The sequence below is a fragment of the Dromiciops gliroides genome, chromosome 4, assembly GCF_019393635.1.
Source record: "Dromiciops gliroides isolate mDroGli1 chromosome 4, mDroGli1.pri, whole genome shotgun sequence".
Classification (NCBI taxonomy): Eukaryota; Metazoa; Chordata; class Mammalia; order Microbiotheria; family Microbiotheriidae; genus Dromiciops; species Dromiciops gliroides.
The window spans coordinates 323,788,479-323,812,965 of NC_057864.1; the positions used below are offsets into that span (position 1 = coordinate 323,788,479).

At 37.0% G+C, this 24,487-nt stretch overlaps 1 protein-coding gene across 5 annotated transcripts in view; it reads right to left on the reverse strand.

Moving 5' to 3' along the window:
* Positions 1-13,457: 13,457 nt before the first annotated feature.
* The window catches only part of GPR63 (G protein-coupled receptor 63), a 51,501-nt gene continuing 40,471 nt past the window's right edge, over positions 13,458-24,487 (reverse strand). For 2 of the 5 annotated variants that reach the window (XM_044005055.1, XM_044005053.1), the window contains exons 2-3: positions 21,711-21,807; positions 13,459-19,265 (exon numbers count right to left, since the gene is read on the reverse strand). In XM_044005055.1, the coding sequence (XP_043860990.1) occupies positions 17,869-19,158 (1,290 nt within the window). In that variant the 5' untranslated portion in view covers positions 19,159-19,265; positions 21,711-21,807 and the 3' untranslated portion in view covers positions 13,459-17,868. Of the gene's footprint in view, positions 19,266-21,710; positions 21,808-24,487 lie in introns of all 5 variants that reach the window. The other 3 variants (XM_044005054.1, XM_044005056.1, XM_044005052.1) reach the window with 3 other exon arrangements.

The following is a 24,487-nucleotide window of genomic DNA, read 5'->3' on the forward strand; positions in this document are numbered from 1 at the left end:
AGTTAGATTTAGGCCACTATTCTTTGTACCAAGATAGCAAGTAGCTACGGGTCAAGCACGTAAGGAGATGTGACTGAGAGAGCAAAAATAAAGCTGAGAGAAAAGATTAGAAGGTAAGTATCGTAATGGGCTAGGCTCTGGGCAAGACCAGGAAGCTTAAAGTTACAAAATCACAGGTTTGTAGAATCTCAGAATTGGCCAAGCCTTTAAAGGCCTTCTAATCTAAACCATAGCTGAATAAAGACAAAGGGTCATCTGGATTCTGGTTTGAAAACCTTACATGTGGAAGAACTAATTACCATCTGAGACAGTCTATTCCATCTTTAGAAAGCTCTATTGTTTTTCTTTACAAAATCCTCAATGTTCTCTATTCATTTTCATCTACTGCCCATAATTTGGCCTTTGAGGCCATTTAGGGAGTTAACAATTTTACCAAGACTTTGGGCCCTAGCATGCAGACTGGGCCTCATCAGTAGCTCTTAGTCACAGAGAGCTGGAAAGGATGGGACTTTATGCACTAAATGAGCTGCACCATAATGTAACCTCCATACATTGGTGTTGAGAAGGGAGTACAGCTCTTTGGACCTGCCAGAATAATTTATTCCATTATGAACTCTTGCGATCAACCCAGGTGCATCATCATGGGTGAGCACCAGGAAAGCAGCATCTGGTAAAGAATATCCTTCCTGAATGTTTGTGTTTACTAACATTGTTGTTTTGCTTGCCTGGTTGATTCAATTTCTTCAGATCTTGATTCTGTACTTGGGACCAGCATGTACCTGGCAAAAGACATAAATCAATCAGGACATTCTTCCTTCCATGTGACAGGTCTTTAAATACTTGACTGTCGCTATCATATGTCTTCCCTTATCCAGGTTAAAAACCCTAGTTCCTTTCAACCAATTCACATATGGCAAGAACAGAGGCCCTTCACTGTCCCGGTTGCACACCTCTGGACACTGCCCTAAAATGCAAAGACAATAACTGAACACAATACTACAGACACTATACAGAGTATAGTATGGAGGGATTCTCATCTTCCTAATCCCAGAGTCTATGTCTCTTAATGCAGACTAAGATGGCATTACTGTTTTAGCTACTAATAACACACCCCTATTGAGTCTATTAAACATCCTTAAACTTTTCCAGACACTGCTCTCTAACTCTAGTCCCCCCATTTTATATTTATAAAATTAGTTTTTTTCTAAGCATAAGATTTTGCCTTTATACCAATTATATTTTTTATTATAATCACCCTTTGAAATCATGATTTGTATTGTAACTCAATATCTTTTTGAATCCTGGTTGTCATCTAATACTAGGTAACTTCCCAGCATTGTCTCATCTGCAAATTGAATCCATGACTTTCTCTAAGCACATAATTATTATTTTTTTTAATATTAAATAGCACAGGGTCAATCCTAGATCCCTGAAGTGCTCCATTAGAAAACTATTTCCAATGTGACAGTAAACATTAATGATGATCATATTAATAGTAGTTAGCCTTTATATAGCACCTACCATATGTCGGGTACTATGATAAGGGCTTTACAGTTAGCATCTCATTTTATCCTCATAACAACCCTGGGGGATAGGTGCTATTGCTATCCTCATTTTATGGTTAAGGGAACTGAGGCAAACAGTGGTTAAATGACTTGCCCAGGATCACACAGCTATTAAGTGTCTGAGGCTGAATTTGAACTCTGGGCTATCCTCATTCCAGGAGCAGTGCATTTTCTACTGCATTACCTAGCTATCTCCCAGGTGATGATGATTCATGACTACCATTAAACCAGTCCACAATCTACTTAACTTTACTCTTATCTAACACAGATCTCTACTCTGTCCATAAGAATAACATGAGAGAGGTTGCTGTAGTCTAAGCTATGGACCTATGGCATCTTCCTGATTTACCAGTCCAATAAAGCTTTGTGAAAAGGAAATGAGACATGGCCTATTCTTGATGAAACTGTGGCGGCTTTTTTATGATCACTGCTTCCTTCTCTAGATGTTCATTAGCCATCCTTTTAATAATATGTCCTAGAATTTTGTCAGGCATCAAAGTCAATTTTGCCAACTTCATTATCTTCCCTTTTTTGAAAATTGGAATCCTGCTCTCCCAGCTTTACATTTACCTTTCTTCAATCCAATAGTATCTTGCTACCTTCTCTCCAACAGCTGTTACACCATGTCATTGTCATGAAATTGTAGTCCCATCTCTTCTTTGAACATCTCCTTTGGTTCCTATGATTTTTAAATATAAACAGGCCATTTTAATTATCCTTAGCACTCCTCACTAGCCGCAACTCATTTGGATGTTTCATTTTTGTCTTTTTTTATCCCTAACAAGCACCCAGAACAATGACTTGAAAATAGTATGCACTTAATAAATGTCTATTACATTGAATTATTTATTGCTTCCTTGTCTTTGTTTTCTTCTTGATACCCAAGATCTCCTAGGACTGGGACCTTATTTTGCTTCCTCTAGTTCCACCCACCCCTCCTTTTTCCCTAAAATCTTGAGTCTCCAATACCCATAGTCAGACTACCCTATAGTTACTGCCATACTTCTTGATCACCTGTTGCCCACTGCTAGAAACCTTGTTATTACCTGCTACTGGAACTCTTCCCAATTGTTTAACTTTCTCAGTGGGAGAGACCAGACCAGGTATGATATGCCATGACTGACTCAATCCTAGTTCAGACAAAGTGCCAATGGAATAAAGATTTTTCTCTAAAGGTTGACATTTTATTGTATTTAATATCATACAGAAAGGATCAATTATTTGGTTAGTTCAGAGATTCCCTTCACACAGATAGCAATTGGTCTATAACATAGAGTGTAAGAGTTGACTGATGCTCATAAAGGTTAAGCACCTTGTCCATGGTCATATCCAGTAAATATCAGAGACAGAATTTGAATCCAGGTCTTCCTGACTGCAAGTCTAGCACTTTATCTACTCTATAACGAAGCCTCTAAGTTACAATCATAGGCCCTTTTTTCTTTTTTTTTTCTTTACAGGGCAATGAGGGTTAAGTGACTTGCCCAGGGTCACACAGCTAGTAAATGTCGTGTCTGAGGCCAGATTTGAACTCGGGTCCTCCTGACTCCAGGGCCAGTGCTCTATCCACTGCACCACCTAGCTGCCCCCCCCATAGGCCCTTTTAAACTTTTTTTTTTTTTTAAGTGAGGCAATCGGGGTTAAGTGACTTGCCCAGGGTCACACAGCTAGTAAGTGTTAAGTGTCTGAGGCTGGATTTGAACTCAGGTACTCCTGACTCCAGGGCCGGTGCTCTATCCACTGCATCACCTAGCTGCCCCCCATAGGCCCTTTTAATTTAGAATAAGTTCACAATTCCCCATGGATAATGAGGACCTTCAGATGGTCCTATTTGGTGAAGATATGCTGATTACATAAAATACAATGCATCTAAAGTCATGCAATATTGCAGTCAGTTGACCAATGATGCTAAATATCATTCTAACCTATAAGAAAATGATCCAAACTTACTATGTGTCCATCATGTCCACCATGAACTAAAACATATATATACATATATATATATGCATGTATATGATTACATAAAATATATGGTATCATATTAAACAAGTGTTCAGCCTAACATCATTTATGTATGACTACATATCAATTTGGGTTTTTTTGTCCAGATCCCATTGATATGGGTAACTCCTGTCAAGAGACAATCACATCATGAGATATGTAAAAACCCGGTTTATTATAATAGAAATGAACATGCATGAAAACCCAATGGGCTTGAAGTTTTGACAGAAGTTTACACTTTTATAATAGCAGGAGAAATGGAGGAGGGAATACCAAGAAGGGGTGTAACATGGGAAAGAGGAATAGTGTAGCAAGGTGTGGGACACCCCAAACCACTCCCCTTGGGGAAGAGCAGGACAATGGCAAAAGCCACCTTCTTTTCCTTTGAGAACTGCTAAACTATGAAGATAGAAGAGTCCCCTTATCTGCAGAAAACCCTAGCTCCACAAGCATTATCCAATCTGGCACAGACTAACTAGTGCCCACCTTGCCTCCCAAGGACAAACAGGGAGTCCAGCCTGAGGTGCAACAACAAATTATGTCATCCCAAGGTAAACTTCATCTTTGACATATTCAGGCCCTCCTGCATGCTCTGGGTCCAGTTTGTGAAAAATATGGCAACTCAAAAAGACAAGTTCAGGGGATCCCCTTAATACTCCAAGAGCAGAAACTCCTCTACTGATGCAGATCAGCAACTTAATTACAATTTATAATTTTACATTTCCTAATGGAAAAAGTTAAGAGTCTTGCTTAGGATTACATAGCGAGTATGTGTCAATGGCAGAATTTCCTAATTAGGACTTCCTAATTCTAACACCAGCTTTCTACCCAATACTCCATTCTACCTTTCCAAATCAATATAACCAGTTGAAAGTGAACTGATGGCCTGATATTTTAATGAACTGATTGTTTACACTATGCCAAACTGAGTAGACTAATCTTGGATTTTTAAATTGATTTTTTTCTCATTGACCAAATGAATTGTTCTGACTTGAGTGCAGGCCTAGCTCTTGGTAGACTTATACTTGTATCACTGGTGAATTGACTGTTATTTCAAGTTATATACTGGGTATAGTCCCGAGGCTTAATAAATTTTACATAATAATAATTATTAAATGTTCCTTAAAATCTAAAACTATTTTTATGCTTTAAAATCCACACTGAGATAATTACTTATGTCTTATTATAGCTATACATAATCCCCATGAAGCAGAAAGGCTGGAAATTTGGTTTCCATTAGTACTAAGCTCAGGTAAAGGCAACTCAAGTTTGAAGAGCTAGCTACCCAAAGTATAGGAATACCATTCAATAACTGGATAACGAATCCCATGCACAGAAATTACCATCCCCATTCAAATTCCTTGGGTATAGGCTGTTATTCATTTTTAGACTCATACATTTTTAGACTCCATTTAAAAAATTTTTATTTTCCTCAATGTCAGATTTGTTTCCGACCTGACAGAGACAAAATGTCTTATTAGCTATAATCGCCATTGGAACTACTCTCTCCATTTGTATTATAAAGGTCAATTCTCCTTCTGTGCCTAGCTCCCTCATAGTAAATAATCCAATTCTGGAGACAGCCCAGCCAACTAGGACCTGCCTTGAGCATATAAAGAGTTGAGAATTGTCTTCAGGACATGATATGAGGAACACCACAATCCCTAGCATATCCCTAGGGACTCTTCCACCTTCTCTTAAATGACAATATTCAGTCCCTTAACTAAAGACAATGGTCCAACTTTATCTGCCACTAACAAGCACCTTGGCTTGCATTTGTTTTCATCAGATTAGTTACAGAAGTATATTAAAGTATAAAGCCTTGGACCTGGAGTCTGGAAGGCCTGAGTTCAAATCTAGCCTCAATCACTAGTTATGTGACCTTGGGCAAGTCACTGAACCTCTTTGAGCTTCAGATTCTTCACCTGTCAAATGGGAATAATAATAGTGCCTACCTCCCAGAGGAGTTATGAGGATAGAATAGGACAATATTTGCAAATTGCCATGTAAATGCTTATCATGATCATATATAGCTTAAATATGAAGCAAATAAATACAACTATATACAAAATAGTTGAATACAAGCTAGTTTGGAAGTTGCAGTTGGGGGGATCAGAAAAGGTTTCATGCAAAATGAGGCTCTGTGAAGAAGTAAGGAGTAAATGCATTATAGGCAAATGGAGTCAGTTGACCAATGACAGTGACCAATGAGGTGACCAGTACCAAGGCAGGAAAGCAGGAAAACACTGAAAACAAGAGAGAGGTTAGTTTTAGATCAGGAACATAAGGCACTGGAAGAAAAAAATCTGCTTGGGCTGCTGCTACATTAGAGAGCCCTGGAGTACCATGTACGTGATGGGAACATGACTATTATTCATATATTTTCCCCTTAGAGTGAAGCTTAAATAGAGGTCCTCAGGTTAAAAGGTTCTTTTTGTTGCTCTTGCTGTCTTTTGTCTATTTAGAATGTCTTTTCTACAGAATTGTATTTTCTATATTGTTATATTAAATCATCATTCTTCTGCCTTGTAAGACACAGGATCTGTTGCTTAGTAATATCTTTTATTAATAACCTGAAATATTTTGATCTCATAGAGTCCAAGTACATGCAGCTTTCAAGACAATGGATTCCTCTGGGAAAGTTGTTCAGGAACCATTTCTTTCTTCCAGTCAATCCCCCAGAGAGATTGATGATTTGTATTCTCTTCACTGGGCCTGCTGACACTAGTTGAAAATGATAGACTGGCTGAGGGCGGGTCCCTGTAGAATTTCCCCGAGAGCCACTATAAAAGTTGTCTTGTGGCACCTCCATGATCAACTATGAGCAGAAGCACTATTACCTAAACAACTTGGGAAACAGATCCAGGCAAGAGGAAGTCTAAGAGATAGGCAAAGTCTGCATATGAGATGGATAGCCATGTCTTCTGGGAGACAGTGATTTCTATACTCACTCAGTACATTAACATGAATTCTGCCACCCAGACTGAATTGTTTTTGTGGGTCTATGGGTGTTAAGTGACTTTCCCAGGGTCACACACCCAGTAAGTGTCAAATGTCTGAGGCTGGATTTGAACTCAGGTCCTCCTGAATCCAGGGTTGGTGCTTTATCTACTGTGCCACCTAGCTGCCCCCCAGACTGAAATTTCTTTAATTTTTTTTAATATCAAGCATTTTTTTTCTCTTTCCCACATCCTCCTTTCACTTGTGAAGGGAGAAAAATACATATAAACATATGCATATATATTTATATCCTTAAAACAAATAAGCATAGTCAAGCAAAACAAATTCCCGTATCATATCCATAAATGTGGGTCCCATTCTATATATTAATCCATTACCTGCCATGAGGTAGACACCATTCTTCATTACTGGTCATCTGGGATCAGTATTTTAGAATTGTTCATTTTTATAATTTTGAGATTATAGTAAAATTTTTCACCTGGTTTTGTTCAATTCTCTCAGCATCAGTTCATAAGTCTTTCCAGTTTCTCTGGAATCACCCCTTTCATAATTTATTATGGCACAATAATACAAAGGTATTCCATTACATTCCTTATTGTTGAGCATGCTCTAAATTTCCAGTTCTCTGTCACTAGAAAAATAATGGTTTTAAATATTTGTGTGCAAATAGAATATTTTCTTCTTACGTTCATTTCTTTTGCGGATAAGCCTGGTAGTCTTAGTACTATATCAAAAGGCATGCACAATTTAATTACTCTTTGGGCATACTTCCAAATTGCTTTACAGAGTGGATGGACCAATTCAAATGATTCACCAGCTACGTATCATTGTGTCTTGTTTTTTACAGGGCCTCTAATACTTATCACTGTCTTTTTCTTTAGTCAACTTTGTCAATATAATGAGAATGATATAGAACTTTGGTATGTAATTTGTATTTCTGTAATTATTAGGGATTTGAAGAATTTTTCATGATTTAATAAATGGATTCCTTACCTAAAAATCGTATTCATATCCTTTGACCATTTATCAATTGGGGAATGGACCTTATGCTTATAAATTTGTATTAACTCCATATGAATCTCAGAAATAAGACCTTTATCAAAGAAACTTGCTGCAAAGATTTCCTAATTAATGTTTTCCTTCTGGTCTTAGCTATATCGTCAGTGCAAACATTTTAATTTACATAATTAAAATGTCTATTTTAACTTATATGATTATCTCATTTAGTGATGACATTTTCTTTCTATAGATATGAAAAATAATTTCTTCCTTGTTCCTCAAATTTGTTTATGATATGACCTTTTACATCTAGAGCGCATATCTATTCTTGGATATGGAATTTATTTTGGCATATAGTATGAGGTATTGGTCTAAACTTAATTTCTGCCAGATACCTGTCCGGTTGCCCAAACAGCTTTCTCCAATAGTGAACTCTTTAGCCTGGTAATTAGGGTTTTTGGATCTATCAAACAACTACTAGGGTTGTTTACTTCTATACATAATCTGTCTCACTGAAAAAACTTTCAATTTTTTAACAAATGCCAAATTGTTTTTGTGATTATTTCTTTAGTAAAAATGGAGACCTGATACTGCTCGACTTTCATGCTTTTCACTTTTTTTCATTATCTCCCTTGAGATTCTTAACTTTCTGTTTCTCCAAATTCATTTGGTAATTTTTTCCCCTGCTTCTATAAAGTAATCCTTTAGTAGTTTGGTATAGCTGAAGAAGTAAATTAATTGAGGTAGTATGGGCAATTTTTATTATATTGGCAAGATCTACCCATGAGTAATTAATATTTCTCCACTATTTGTCTCTTTCTTAACATTGCTTTGTAGCTGTATTCATATCATTCTTTTGTATATATTGTTAGAGGTATTTTATACATTCTTTAGTTATTTTAACTGGAATTCATCTATTTTTTCTTGATGGGTTGTATTGTTAATCTACAAAAATGTTTGATTTGTGTGGGTTTATTTTATATTCAGCAACTGTGCTGAATTTATTTTTCCAATCAATTTTAACTGATTCTCAAGGGTTTTTTGGAGTACAGTTAGAATGAATCATAATTTTCTTGTATTTATTCCCTCAATTTCTTTTTCTTGCCTTATTGTTATAGCTAGAATTTCTAGCTCCATATTTAATAGAAAGTGTGATAATGGATTCCCTAGCTTCACCTTTGATCTTATTCGAAAGTATGTCAATTTGTCTCCACTATGGATAATAATGGCTCTTGGTTATAGGAAAATACTGTTTACCACATCAAGAGAATATTTGTTTATTCCTATGTTTCTACTCTTTTTAAAAGAAAAGGATGTATTTTTTCAATATTTTTCTATATACATATTATATAATCATATGCATTTTATTTTTCTGTTATTAATGTGGTAAATTTTGCTTAGTTTTCCTAATATTAAGCCAACCTTGTATTCCATACATAAATATAACCTAATCATACTGTTTGATCTTTGTGTTATGTTGCTGTTCTTTGATAATATTTTATCAAAAGTTTTACATTAATGTTCATTAGGGATACTAGTTTATAGTTTTCTTTCTCTGTTCTGACTCTCCCTGGTTTAGATATCAAGACCAGATTTGTATCATAGGAGGAATTTGGTAACAACCTTTCTTTTACTATTTTTGCATTTTGATGAGCACTGAACTTGTCATGGTGATCATACCTGGAATCTGAGGTCATAGGTATTAATATCTAAAATCCCAGAAGTGCCATTTTTTATTATAATTATAATAGTTTTGGGGGCAGCTAGGTGGCACAGTGGATAAAGCACCAGCCCTGGATTCAGGAGGACCTGAGTTCAAATCCGGCCTCAGACATATGACAGTTACTAGCTGTGTGACCCTGGGCAAATCACTTAACCCCCATTGCCCCACAATAAAACAAAACAAAACAAAACCACCCAATTATAATAGTTTACAATTAGTGCATCATCATTTACATTTTTCCCCCATGGGGCAATGAGGGTTAAGTGACTTGCCCAGGGTCACACAGCTAGTAAGTGTCGAGTGTATAAGGCCAGATTTGAACTAAGGTCCTCCTGAATCCGATGCCAGTGCTTTATCCACTGCACTACCTAGCTGCCCCCATCATCATTTACAAAGGACCATATGTGTATACAAGTGTATACACATGTAAAGTGCTATAGGAAAAGTGTTACACAAAACCCCTTAACTCTTATTGAAGTAGTTTTTGTGTGACAAAACACAGAAAGCTAAGTTCACTGTGTTATAGTTCTACTTACTAGCATTTCCCAGAGTATTTTGGTGTGGAAATATCAGGATGGAACTCATAAATACTACTCTGGACACTATGGGAGGAAGATATATACCCAGGATAATGGAGCCTATAACTCAGGGAAAGTGTGGAACCAAGAAACTAAGCTGATTTTAATACTCCCCCTCCTCATATGCTTCATGTATTTTTATGCAGGCAACAATGCATGATTAGTATTTTAGAGGGAAATGTGCTCACATAATTTTCTGATGAATGTCCTTGTCCCATTGTTAAAAACATGAAGCTTTGAGGGGAGAATTGCTGCAAATTATTCAAGGATGTTTTTATTGTAGTCAAATACCACCCATTCTTGATTTCTCAGCCTTTATTTCTTCAATTACATTTATCTAAACCATACAAGCTTCAGCTCCAGGTCCTCATTCACATAGAGCAAAACCTAACTCATAATAGTTATGACTATTAAGGTGTATTCTGAATCATATAAAACTTTAAAAGAAATTCAACTTCACTTGCAAATACACACTGAAGCAGCATAGTCTAGTGGAAAGAGAGATGAGCTTGGAGTCAGCAGGTTCAAATCTTGACTTACGGTCATAACAAATGTCCTTTTGTAGACAGATCTCTATGGTTCCTAAGAACTCTAAATCCTAAACATGCTATGTAAATTATAATTTTGAGTTGTATCACCTACAACTTTTTCAGTGGATCTACTTTGAGAAATTTCATTTATAATTTCTCACTAACAGACTAATTAGAAATAAATTGGTTCACAAGATCATAGACTTAGAGCTGGAAGGGGCTTCAGAAGCCATCTAGTCATTTTAGAAATGAGAAAAACTGAAGCTCAGAAATGTGTGAACATGGGCAAGTCGTTATAACTACAAGAGCTAGAAGCTGAATCCCAACTCAAATCCAGTGGGGTTTTTCCACTAGACAATTTTTTTTTTTACTATGTTTCTACACTATTTGCAACTAACTCCCTTTTCAATTCAATTCAGTTCAACAAACATTTATTAAGCACCAATAATATATGGTCAGGAAATTATTTTTGGAGAAAGAAAGACAAAAGGATGTTCCCCACCTTGAAAGTGCTTCCATTCTATTTAGGGCAGAGACAGTGGAGACTGACATGTACATGGCTAATTATAGTAGGAGGTAAGGAGTAATGGGAATCAAAAGTAGTCTAGGAGAATTTCAGGATGGAGTGAACCTTCTCAGCTGAGGCTTTAGATAAGGTTACACAGATATCTCTGCTGCTGAACTGAATCTTAAAGGAAAATAATGATTCTTAAAGGCAGAGGAGAAAAGTAAGTAGACTCTAGGACTAGACTAACTGCAAACAAAGAGGTAAAAAATAAAATAGAAAATACTTAAGTGTCTATTATGTTTTAATGAGAACTGTGTGAGAAAGACAGAGAGGAAGAGACAGAAAATGGATAGGGAGAGGAAGAGGGGAATGAGCAAGAGCAAGAGCAAGTGAGATAGAGAATGAGAGTGAGAGCTCAAAACCTGGAAGATCTTTGTAAAGGTTAAGTAACCTTGGACAACAAGGTCCTTGACTTAGGCTAGAGGCAGGATTCAAACTCAGGTCCTTTTCTCTGAATCAGGTATTCTATTATATGATATAGAAGAAAACACAATTTGGAGGAGACTACAGTTTGAATCCTAGTCAAGTGAAATTGGGCAAGTGGTTAAGAACCACTCTAGGCTTCACTGACCTCATTTCTAATATGAGGGAGTTATAGACCATGTAACCTCTGAAATCCCTTCCAGTTCTAAATCTCATTCATAATTACTATGAAGTAGAGATTGGAAGTTTCTACTTAGATGTCAACAAATTATCCTGAAATAATAAATAGCTGGTCTTCATATAGAAGTCAGTGTTTTACAAAGTACTTTTCATACTATATCACATTTGAGCCTCCTGGCTACCTTGTGATATCAAGTATTTTAATTTCAATTTTATAGCTGATTGAAGAGGAGGTTAAATAACCTGCCCCAAATCATACAGCTAATGAAGTGCAAAACGGAGGATTGAGCCTAGGTTCCCTGATTCTAAGTCCAATCCTCTCTCTTTGAGAGTTGATGGCTGTGGAAAAGCGAAAAGTATGTTGACCCCCTAAAGGCAGTGGGATATGTTTAAAGGAATGGTGATAAAGAATGGTCTGAAAAAAAAAAAACGGTCTGAATGAGGTGAAGCTAGACCTGTAGGTAGGTTGGCGATTGAATGGAGAATGCCTTGCATGCCAGTCAGAAATTTTGAGTTTTCTTTTTATTTCTTTTTGAAAGGCTATTGCATCTCCCTTTGGAAGTCTATCATCACTGGAGTGTCCCAAGGACTTCTATACCAGAATGTTTGATATTTTTAGAGTAACTTAAAAGGCATAAATAGCAAATATCAAATTTGCAGATAACACAATCCTGGAAGGATAGCCAACACATTAGGTAACAGCAAGTATCCACAAAGATATTACAGTGCCAGAATGATGGGTCAAATCTAAAGGGATGACGTTTCATAGGAGTAAATGTGAAGTTTTATAGTCGAGTTCAAAATATCAGCTCCACAAGAATGATAGGAAACATGTAAGTCAGATAGCAGTTTATCTGAAAAAGTTCTGAGGGTGAACTATAAAGTTCTTTTGTGAACTATAAGCTCAAGATGAACCATTTTGTTGCAATATGGCAAAGGAGGTAATCCCATTTTAGGCCACATCGAGAGGCATAGTATCCCATATCCATAACAATAGTAGCGTCCTAATTTCATTGATCAGGCACTGTTTAGAAGATGTGTAGACCTTTTAGGATGGACATTAGTAAACCAGCAAGTCTAGAGGACAGTAACCAGACAGTCTCAATATTATGCCCCAAACACCTAGAAAATAATGGTGGGGAGGACAATAAGATAACATTTCTTTAAATATTTAGAGGACCAAGCCCTAAAGAAGGATTAAGCTTATTCTGTTTGACCCCAGGTAACACATGTAGGAACAAAGTGAACGTTACAGATAAAAAACTTAGTTTTGATGTGAGGAAAACAAAAACTTTCTAACCATTACAGCCATCTCAAAACAATGGGTTGCCCCAGGAGGTGATGGGTTCTCTGTGTCTGGACACCTTCAAGCATAGGTTGGATGGCTACATGTTGTGTCTTAGCTTACAGATGTCATTCCTGTACCCCTCATTAGACCCCATTACCCCTGGGGGCAGGGAAGACATAATTTTTTCACTGTAGTATCTTCAGTATCTAGCATAATGGCTATTACATATCTTGTGCTTAATAAATGTTGTTCAGGTGAATTTCTACAGCATACTTCCTGACAGTGAGTATTCATCTCATTCTAAACTGTTTTAAGAACCACTAATAAGAGAATAATCACTGCTAACACAAACCAATTCTTGAATGATTAAAAACAAACCCCAAAGGAAATGAGTTTTGAAATTAAACTCATAAACAAAGCAAAACTGAAAAATCACTTGAGCAAAATGTGTCTATATCCAAGAATTTAATATTCAAAGGATGATTAATAGCCACTGAATCCAATTCATACCCAAAAAGGAATCCCCATTATAATATAATCAACTAGTATTAATCTGGACTCTACTTGATTTTCAACAATGGGGAACGTACTCCTTCCCAAAGCACTAGTACCTACAATGACAAAATTTAATGACTGTTTACCATTAAAAAAATTCTCACTCTTAAGAATAAAAATAAAAAGTTAAACATTTATTTTTTTGGTTGGGGTCATCTCCACAATTAAGATAAGAATATGCACAGAACAACCATTTGTATAAGATTCAAACTTTAAAACCAAAATTCAAGCTTTTCCACAAAAGTGAGTTTCAGCTGGAAAGGAAATCTCACTTCATTACAAAGAACTGGCTCTAACAGAGATGGACAGACATCTAGGAAATGTGTCATTATTTTATCTACAGTAAGAAACATGTGCTCTGAAGGTCTGCTTTATTGTTACAAAATGGGAGTTTCCAGAGAAGTTAAAAGTGCAGAATTATGATTGTAAAATTCTTATGAGAATAAGTTGTAATCCAGCAGTTCTTCACATATAGACTCAAAATCACAGTAGTATGAAAATGTCAGGCAAGGAAGATAAGTTGATAAGTACAATTCTCTTGGATATATACATAAATATTTTCCTGTAAACTGTAAACAGCCAAAACAAAGCTCAATTATTATTATCAACAATATTACTAGCTTTTTACAAAAGACTACCATTGGCAATAGATTTATATAGATTAAAAGTTATGACTGAAGTTCATTTTAACTCATGCTTTGATAGAACATGACTAGAATAGCATAGCAATAGAAATCGAGTTCACATCAACCTTCCTTTTTCATACACTTCCCGAGAAGCCACACAGAATGAGTTAATAACGAATGATAATTCTGAAGGAAGAAAGAAAAAAAAACAGATATTTATCTTCAATTAAACTCTTAAAAATGACTTTTAAATTTCAAATCACTTACTGTTCCTCCAATAATTTGGAAGTAGGCAAGGGAAACCTGATATATAGCCAAGGGCTTTGTCTAAGACAAGTATCAACAAATAAGGCATAATAAGCATGTGGGTTTTATTCACCATATGTATTAGAAGCTAATGTCAGTCTCACTCCTCATTCCCAAAACAGGGGCATGCATTAGTCCAAAAAACAAACAAACAAAAATGAGAATTGGGCATCTTATGGTTGTGATTTCTAAAAGGTGAGGATAGAAGAGAAGGACATAATTCCCCAAAGAAAGAATTCTGTTTCGTTTGCAACATGGACTTTTTATCTTCTAGAGCCATTTAAAAACCAGTTCTAGATCCTATGAGTGGTAGTAAACATTAGTAGCATACTCAGTGGTGTCCAACAAAAAAATAAAAAGATAAAATTACAACTGCCTGACAGATATTTTAAAACAAAAACACTCCCTGAATTAAAACCACCATGTTGGAGAATGCAGATTATACTGATTATTAGCCTTAAAGACTTATTCTCTCTTCTTTTATACCTCTTTAATACATGTTTTTATAATCCAGTTAGTGAAAAACTGGTTAAAGGTGAACAACACATGTAGACTATAGTGTTTATATTTTACTTAAGCAAACATTCACTAAATTAATTTGGCTACACGGTAGTTCTGAACTTGAAATATATTAACAAAATCCACAAATGCTGGCCTTGGGAATAAGGGTGATAATCACCTCAGGAATAAAAAGATGGGAAAAATTCCTAAAATTTATCACACAAATGCTACTGCCACATAATCCATTATTTCATATTTTAGAGGGGAAAATATTGATAGCGTCAAAACTTTCTTATGAGACCCCTACTGACATCATAAGGAGGAATACCAGGGATTGGTGGAATGGTTCAGTAAATTCATCTTTCCTCGGTGAATACTGTCAAACTAATGTTAGCAACTAATCATTTTACTTGTGAATGAGAATTTAGGAATTAATAACCAATATCAATTTTTCAAAAATTAAAGATATAGGTGACTGTCAAAGGAAAATGGGCCCAACCCAACATGTGGATCTATACAACGCTACAAAAGCCTCCAATTAGATACTGGATGGATACCTTAAAATCAGAGCACCTGGGTTTTCATATTTCCTTTAACCCTCCAAATCCACAGATCCTCAGATGGTGACAGGCACTATACCACTATTGAGGAAGAGATGAAGAAGTAAAAAGTTCAAGGAAATACTGGGGAGCAATGTCATTACATTCTTTGATTTGGATTACTCAAATACCTATGTCCATTTCTGCAGTCTTCTTTTGAGCTATTAAAGATGATTAATACCTTGAAATCATTGAAACGCTTGTGCTATGGAGGGGGCTGTGGGTGATGATACTATAGACAGAAATATTAAGAGTTATCACTTCAATTTGGTTAGAGCAGAGAAGTCCTTATGGACCAACTAAATCTGCTCTTTTATTTCCCTTGTCTCATCCTATCTGGAGGTTTTGTACACATGCTAATTCCCAGCAAGAGTCAATAAGAACCTGTCATCCCAGCCATAGACAGGCTGAGAGCACAGGATCCCTTGAGCTCAGAAGTTCTAAGCTATAGTAGGCTATGACACCTGGGTATCTGCATTAAGTTTGTCATAAATATGGAAAGCCCCAATAGCAAAGGTTTCAACAGGTTACCTAAAGAGGTTGTAGAACAGAAATGGAACAGGTCAAAGCTCCCATGCTGATCAGGAGTGGAATCAGGCCTATGAGTAATCTCTGCATTTTCAGCCTAGTCAAGATGGAGAAACCCAGTATGTTTTTAAGAACCAAAAAGCAAATGGAGAAAAGGCAGTTGTGGTGGCCCAATGTGGATTTATCACTACTACTAGAAAAAAAAACAAGTCAAGTACCTGACCTACTGTAGTGGGTGTTGTTCTGGTTTCTTAATCTATTCCATTCTAACTTACTAGAAGGGGATTTTCAATTCAGAAATGCCTATGTCCCTAAATCCTGGATTTGCTAGGAGTTAGCATGAACACAGCTGATACATTGCCCCAACCCACATCTGTGGGCAGGCCTGGAAGGAAGTTCCAGCAAGATCCTTGAACATGAGGGTTTGTACAAAAGGCATTGGAAATGTTACCAACTGTTGATCTTTTCAGTCAATAAATCATCTTGTGAACTTGAGGTTTCCCTTAGCTTTGCATGTAGCTTTATTTCTAATCTTCAGTGCATGATCAATCCTACAGTTCTATACCCCATGCCCATATACAAGTTCTGACCTACAAAAGGCTAAGACAGCTCTGAACCTTCTTCAATTCCTTGGTTACTAAATGTAACATACCCTGTACCCGAATAGAATAAACAGTTCTTTAGTCACTAAGTGTAACACTTATGACCTAAGACAACTTTCTCCTCCTTGATTACCATTTCCTATTTTATACAGACAGCATGGTGCAGTGGCTAGAGATCTGGCTTTCCAGCCAAAAGAGTTCAACTTCTTGACTCTGACACCTAGTGGCTGGAGAACCCTTGGCAAATCATTTAACCTCTTGGTGCTCTAAGCAACTCTCTAAGGTTATATGTTGAAGTGAAGGTATAAACTTGCACTGGGAGAGGTAATTTCCTCATCCAAGATTTCTCTATACTAAAAAAAATAGGCTCAGTCCCTATCCCCATGCCTATTTAATATAGATATGAACCTTTGGCTTTCCACTGCCTTGGTTCTGCCCTTTTGACCACTACTATAACAAAAATACTGCTTAGTTTAATAACCTTTAATAGTTTCAGCCAATAAAACTAGGAATGAAGAGGAAAGATATTTTTAAATCTATATGCCTAGAAGAACATATTTTTTACTAACACACTAGATTGAAATAAAATGAGCCACATGTAAAAATAACTGAAAAATGTGTGGCCCAAAACATCAGATGAATTGCAGTTTATAACTGTTTCATAAAGTGCACCAAAGTAAATATTAATGACTTTTCAAATGTCACAACCCCTAGTATTTTATTATTATCATTAATAACAACTTAGTTGTTATTTTTAATGATAATAATTAAATAGTTGACATTTTTCCACTGAGGAATGCAAGGTTTTTGGCTCCAATGCAATGGCAAAAAAGCAGCAGTCTTCTTAGGGGGGGAAAACAAGCAAAACTCAATTAAGAATACCTTAGCAGCATACAATGAAACAACACACCTACATTTTAATGCAAAGTAGAGACTCAATGAATACTGAGCACAAACCTGATCCATGTTGTAAGAGCCAAAAAAAATAAAAAATAAAAAATAAAAAATAAAAGAACCCACAACTTTTTCCCCCAAAGTGTGAGCTTCCCGTGAATCCTAAAGGTAACACCTATCATTGCTTCACTATTAGACATCCCTGGTAGCAAACAATACAACCAATAAATAATTTCTCTCAATTTGTACATACACACCCATCCACACGCACACACTCCAATATACTCATGTATACCAATATATGAATGAATATATATACATACACATACATATGTGCATGTGTATATGTATGTGTGTATGTATGTGTAAGCCATATTTTTTTAAAAATCAGTCAGAAGGTGGAAAAACAACCACCCATGTGTAAACATGCAAATTGTTTTTGTTTCACACTACTGTTCGGTGCTCTGCACACACGTAGACAGCACTGGGGCGAATGCGTCGTTTTGTGTGGCCTGGGAGCTGTGGCAAAAACTTGAAGGACTTGGGCATTAAGTCTAAGCAGGCATCATGAAATTTCTTGATTCTCCAGTAGTAAATCAGTGGGTTCAAAGCAGATTTGAGGTAGCAGAGCCAGAGTAGCCAGGTGCTGATCTCAAAGAAGTTGTGCTTGTAGTAGAAGTGGCTGTTAAATGTTGCCACAAGGCTGTAGGTAGTGAACGGGGCCCAGCAGATGATGAAGACAACAAAGAGAATCAAGATAGTGGTGAAGGCACGTGTCTTAAAGCTCATATCAATGCTCATCTGGAAGGGACGCTGCAGACTCATGAGGCCCAGCTTGCTGGCTTGACTGAGGCATATGCCCTCAGGATAGCTATGAATTCGTACTGCATTGTGCCGAACAGTATTGAGGATGCCCATAAAAGAATACAGCATCATCAGGAAAGGAATAAAGAAAGAAATGAGGACCACCAGTATGACATAGGCCTGGTAGCCAGGGTTGGTGGTATAGCCAAACACACACTGAGGGGCTCTGGAAGGTATCTGCAGCTCTGGGTTGCCCACAGCCAAAGGGAATGCCACACAAAAGGAAGTGGCCCAAGAAACAGCAATGAGCATCTTGGCGCGGTATGGGTTCAGCTTATCCTGCCTCTGGACTATAATCAGGAATCTGTCAATGCTGATAATGAGCAGGATAGCAACTCCCTCAATAACAAAGAGCCAAAAAAACATAGCTGACACCCTGCAGAAGACTTTCCCAAAAATCCATTGAGTCGTGAGGATAGTCACCAGGGCAAAGGGCATATTCAGCACTGCAAGCAACATGTCTGCAAATGCCAAGCTGGCAAGAAGGATGTTAATTGCAGAACGCATGGCAGCCTTCTGGTAGACCATAAGGCAGACAACAAAGTTCCCAAGAAAAGAAACCAGCAAAATAAATATCATTACGGCAGAAAGAATGATCTGCAGAGGCAAGCTTAGGCTCTTAAAAGCTTCTGACGTTGAAGAGGCTGATGTACTGTTCACTGTCAAAGAACTGACCTCAGTTGTGGCCATGGTATCAGCACCATGCCTCAGGGGTGAATCATGAAGGATAGACTGAGGTGTAGTAAAATTAATATAGGCATTTTCATAGATTACAAAAGTTGTATTTGCTGTCCCAGGACGGGCAGCTGTCAGCACTGCCGAGAAGACCATGATTGGATTCAGAAGGCTGGAATGTCCAACCCAAGACATAGGGGTCCTTGGAACATTTCACCATGGATCAGCATATCCCATCTGGCCAGCTGGGAAACACACGCTTGGAAGCAGAGGCATTCCATCATCCACAGCAGTCCATCTAACTGAAAATAAACCACAAACATAGGGATTAAATCTAAAATGAATAAAGTATTTTTTCTTTAAACTCCTAACCGTACTTTTTTTTTTTGAAGTTTCACTTTCTTCTGATACTCTGGCTTGATTTCATCAATGTGGTCACTACCCCCAGTGATGAAGATTACCACGTTATTATCAGTTTCTCCACTACCCTCTCATCCATTATGTTCTTAACTATTAAAAATACTTAGTCATTTCTCTCACCTTTATCAACAATGAAATATTGGTTTCTTATTTTTTAGGTATAAATTATGATGGAGAAATTTCTGAAAATTTTTGAATATCTTAAGGAAATAGAAAACATTTTCTACACAAACATATACCTTGTAACTCAACTTTGAAGATTACTTTTTATTTTACAATGTATCATGGTACATAGTAGATAAAGCACCAGGCTTATATTCAGGAAGACCAGAATTCAAATCCAGCCTCAAAAACTTACTAGCTGTGTGACCCTGGGCAAGTCACTTAACCCTAATTGCCTCACTAAACAATAAAATAAAAATAAATAAATAAAATAAAAATGAAAAACTTACTAGCTGTGTAACCCTGGAAAAGTCATTTAGTTTCTGTTTGCCTCAGTTTTCTCATCTGTAAAATGGGGATAATAATAGTACTTCTTTCCCAGGGTGGTTGGAAAGATCACATCAGACAATAATTACAAAGTGCTAAGCACAGTGCCTGGCATATAGTAAGCACTCTACAAATGTTAGCTATAATCATGATCATGATGATGATATTTAAGCCATACTATTTTGCTCTTCTGTGAACCCTGTCACTCCAAGGAATAACTCCCCACCCCATCCCTAATCACCTCTTGTTCTTAATCTATCCATACCTTAATTTATTTGTCTTGAACACTTTTCTTGTCCTTAGCAGCTCATCTTTAAAAGAAGAAAGCTGAACAATGCATTTGTGTAGGTTTCACACAAAAACTATGAATTAAAACATGCCTGGCTGAGACCAAGAATCACACATGGAATGGTCATCTAAGAGAAAAGTTTGAAAGAAGGGTGGGGAAAGGTTGGTGGGAGGGTAAAACAACAACAATTACAAAACTTTCAGTACTTAACAAATGGACCTATGGCTGGCTCTTTAAGGAGAGATGTTACTCATTTCATTTTTTATTATTATTTTATTATTATTCCCAGAAAGGCCTGGGATCAAATCCTCCCTCTGACACATATTGGCCTAGCAATCCTGGGCAAGTCACTTAAGGTCTTCTCAGTCCTCCAGGTAGCTTGTTTAAACTACAAGTTGCAAGGAGGATACAGACCTGCATTGGTAGAAGGAGTTTCTTCTCATGGGAGTTCACTAACCTTTAAATGAAATTTAGCATTTCTTTCAACTGTTTAAAACCATTCTGGGAAGGGGACCCTAGGCTTCAAATAGAATACCAAAAGGGTCTGTGCCACACATACTCTGCCCCATGCACACACACAGAGGTTAAAAACCTTTGCCCTCTACCAAATAACAGGTCCAGTACCTGCCCTTATAATTGTAAAATATAAAACTAACACTGACAAAATGCTAACATCATGCTGAAACTACTATGATAACTCAGATATTTGCACTACCAATAACTAGAATGTGGAACAGTACTCAGTTCTAAATCAAACTGGCTAGTACACTTTTATTGAATTAAAATACCTTCATCCATAATACCAGAGGGGCAAAGCAACCCTCAATAGTCCATTTTTAAACATTTTCTTCACACAGTAGCCTATATTATATCCATGAAGAAATAATCACAAAGCAAATCACTTCTATTATAACCTGCTCTCTAATAAATAAGAGACTGAGAAATAAAATAAGGAAGGACTCAAAAATAGTTGTCTCAAGTGGCTTAGAAACACTTCAGGGTCACAGACACATCAAGACCTGGCAGTCAGTACACAAAATGGGAAATAATATACTTTTTTTTTTTTTAGTGAGGCAATGAGGGTTAAGTGACTTGCCCAGGGTCACACAGCTAGTAAGTGTTAAGTGTCTGAGGCCGGATTTGAACTCAGGTACTCCTGACTCCAGGGCCGGTGCTCTATCCACTGTGCCACCTAGCTGCCCCGGAAATAATATATTCTTACAGATGAGGAATATCACTTTTCTTCTGATTTTTGTAAAGAAGTAACCACAAAATCCATCTGAATTTTCCTACTTTATGTAAGTCAAATACAATATGTCTTGTAATGTCTTTTCAGAGTCTTCTATTTTTAAATCTAAAATGCAAGTTAGCGCAGTGTGACAGACACAGAGCCATCCTCGAACCCCTAAAGACAAAGGTCAATTCCTACCCCAACACAGACTGGCTTGTGTGTGACCTGAGGTAGTCACTTAATTTCCCAGTGTTCTAGGACCCTCTCTAAACCTCAGTTGTGGAGAAGTGCCAACCTACAGTGGTAGAGGAAACTTACACATCCAGGAGTTCTCTGCACCAGGAAAATCATGAAGTCCAGTCTTTATTCCTATCCTCAGATGGAAGTATTTTTAGCAAAATGTTTACTTCCTCTGCTGAAAAACAAGGTGGATAAATTGGTTGCATAATCATGTATTAATGTGGAATCCTGTGCCTCAATTACTGGTGTTTGTAAATTAAAGGCAGGTAGAAAGCTAAATGAATAGAGTGCTGGACCTGCGATCAGGAAGACATGAGTTCAAATCTAGCCTCAGGCTCCTACTTGCTATGTTGCCCAGGTCAAGTCATTTAATATGTTTGCCTCAGTTTCCTCATCTGTAAAATTGGCATAATAATAGTACCTACCTCCCACAGTTGTTTTGAGGATAAAATAAGTTATTTGTAAGTGATCTGCAAACCTTATAAGCATTATATATTAGTATTATTTTATTAATATTAGTTTCACCAGTTTGTTTTCACATGAAGGCTAACCATTCATACTGTCTAGGAAAAGACATAAAAGTCATCACAAAGTCAAAATAATTACTATGCTAACAAGTAACCCTCATAATTTAGAAACACATCTATAAATTTGATTTTTCAAAATGCATCAGAGAATATCATCAACATTTTGGGAGGGTCCGGTTTTGTGATTTCATTCATGTGGAATATTCCTGGTCTAGGGAATCTCATCACTAATCTAAGATCAACAATGCATGTGTCACTTATTAGTCTTGTACAATTTATTGGATCAGTGATGGGTAAAGTACTAATAGTCACACAGCTAATTATGTGAGAGACAGGGCTTGAACCCAGTTCTTTCTGAATGTATGGCTTCTCCTTTTATCTACTATGTCATACTTTCAATAATAACTGGCATTTATATAGGACTTTAGAGTTGTATATACCATTTCAGATACATGAATCCATATAAGCCTTACAACAGTAAGGTAGGTACTACAGGTATTATTATAACCATATAAGGAAACAGGCACAGTAGTCATCCAATGAATAAGTTATCAGAAGAATAATTGGAAGCCAAGTCTTCCCAACTCCCAGCTTAGTGCTTTATCTGCTCTGCCACACTGCCTAGCAAACCTATTAAATGCATTCCCACATTTGTTCATTTAGAATCAATTTTCTTCCCATCTGCCCCCTTTTCATTTCAGTTTCACTTACAGAACATCAGTGTGAGGATAACTGAAGGTCTTAGTAAGGACCAGCTCAATTCCTAACTTCAAACCAATTTAACAATCATTTGCTAAGGAACTGCTCTAAGCAAGGCACAGGGCTAGACACTGAGGATATATAGAAAAAAATGGGGGAGGGGAAAAGAGTCCCTGCCCTCAAGGAACTTCCTTACCTTCTACTTTGAGTTATAATATGTAAACAGACAAAAATAGTAGGATCATTTAAGGAGGGAGAGATGGCTAATAATTCAAGGGGGCAGAAAAGGTTTCCCCACAGGAGATGCCACATCGGCTGAGCCTAGAAGAAAGTATGAGGGCTAAGAAGCTAGCCACAAGATATAGTGCATTCCAGGAATGGCCCGGGCTAGGAGAAGCAAGGACACAGATGCAGGAAATGGGTGCCAACTTCAGGGAATAGCAAAAAGGTCATTTTGGCTGGAATGTAGAATGAATGAAACAGTGCAGTAAAAAAATAAGCCTAAAAAAGTAGGATGGAGCCAAATATGAATGCCTTTAAATGCCAAGCTTAAGTGTTTGTATTTTGTCTTAGCAGCAATAAGGAGAATTGAGGGTTTCTTAGCGGGGATGACATGGGGAGACTAGTTCATTAGGAAGATTACTCTGGCAGATATGTAGAAGGTGGTTTAGAAGGGGTGAAAGATGAGAAATAGGCAATCCAACTGGAGAAGGCTACAATAGTCTAGGCTAAATGTACTAGATCCATAAAGCCTTCCCCAATTATTCTAATCTGTTTATTTGATGCTAGGTAAATGATTAAACAGACTTTTTGTAATAAGGCAGTTATCAACTTGCTTAAATTAAACCACAGTAAAATGTTTGTGCTGTTAACCTTTACTGTCTATTCTTTCAATAACAATTTTTTTCTACTAAAAGGGTGGTGGCAGGTTGATCATGAGTGGTTTTTTTCCCCCTTGTTCTTCTCTCCAATTCCTAGCTAACAGGGACAGAGGCAAGTCTCACATCACTGTCTTGCCTTCTATTTTTTACAAAGCCCATCCTTGGTAAACAATGTGTTTATTTCCATGTTGTACAAAAGTCTTCACCATGGGAGAATCTCAATAAGCATCCTAGAGGTACCCTTCTCACCCATCAAAAATGACTACATTTACATACATCCTCAGTAAAGTGGGATGTGAAAGAAGAAAAAGACATAGGTTATTTTTTTAAAAAAAAGGAAATTATAAATGGAGACATACCAGAGTATGAGCAAATGGTATGGGGACTATTACTAATTGAAATTTAAATGGAGAGACTGGGACTGGCAGAAGGAAATAAATGCTCAGACCACACATGACCCCCCACCCCCCACTCTAGGAGAGCTTATGTGGAATACTGTAAAAAATGGTAAGTGCCATTTATAAATCACTGAAAGATGTGCAAATCACTTTTTAGATGTAACCTTATTTGACTGTTCTCCTGGCAGATGAGTACTTACTGGTTAAATTATTACCCCCATTTTGTAGATGTATACAATGAAGCCCATGGAAGTAAAACGACCCACCTAAATTCAAATATCTGATTGAGTATCAAAGGCCTAGGTCTCAAGCCTAAATTACTCCTAATTCTCAGGCCAGTGCTCCTTCCA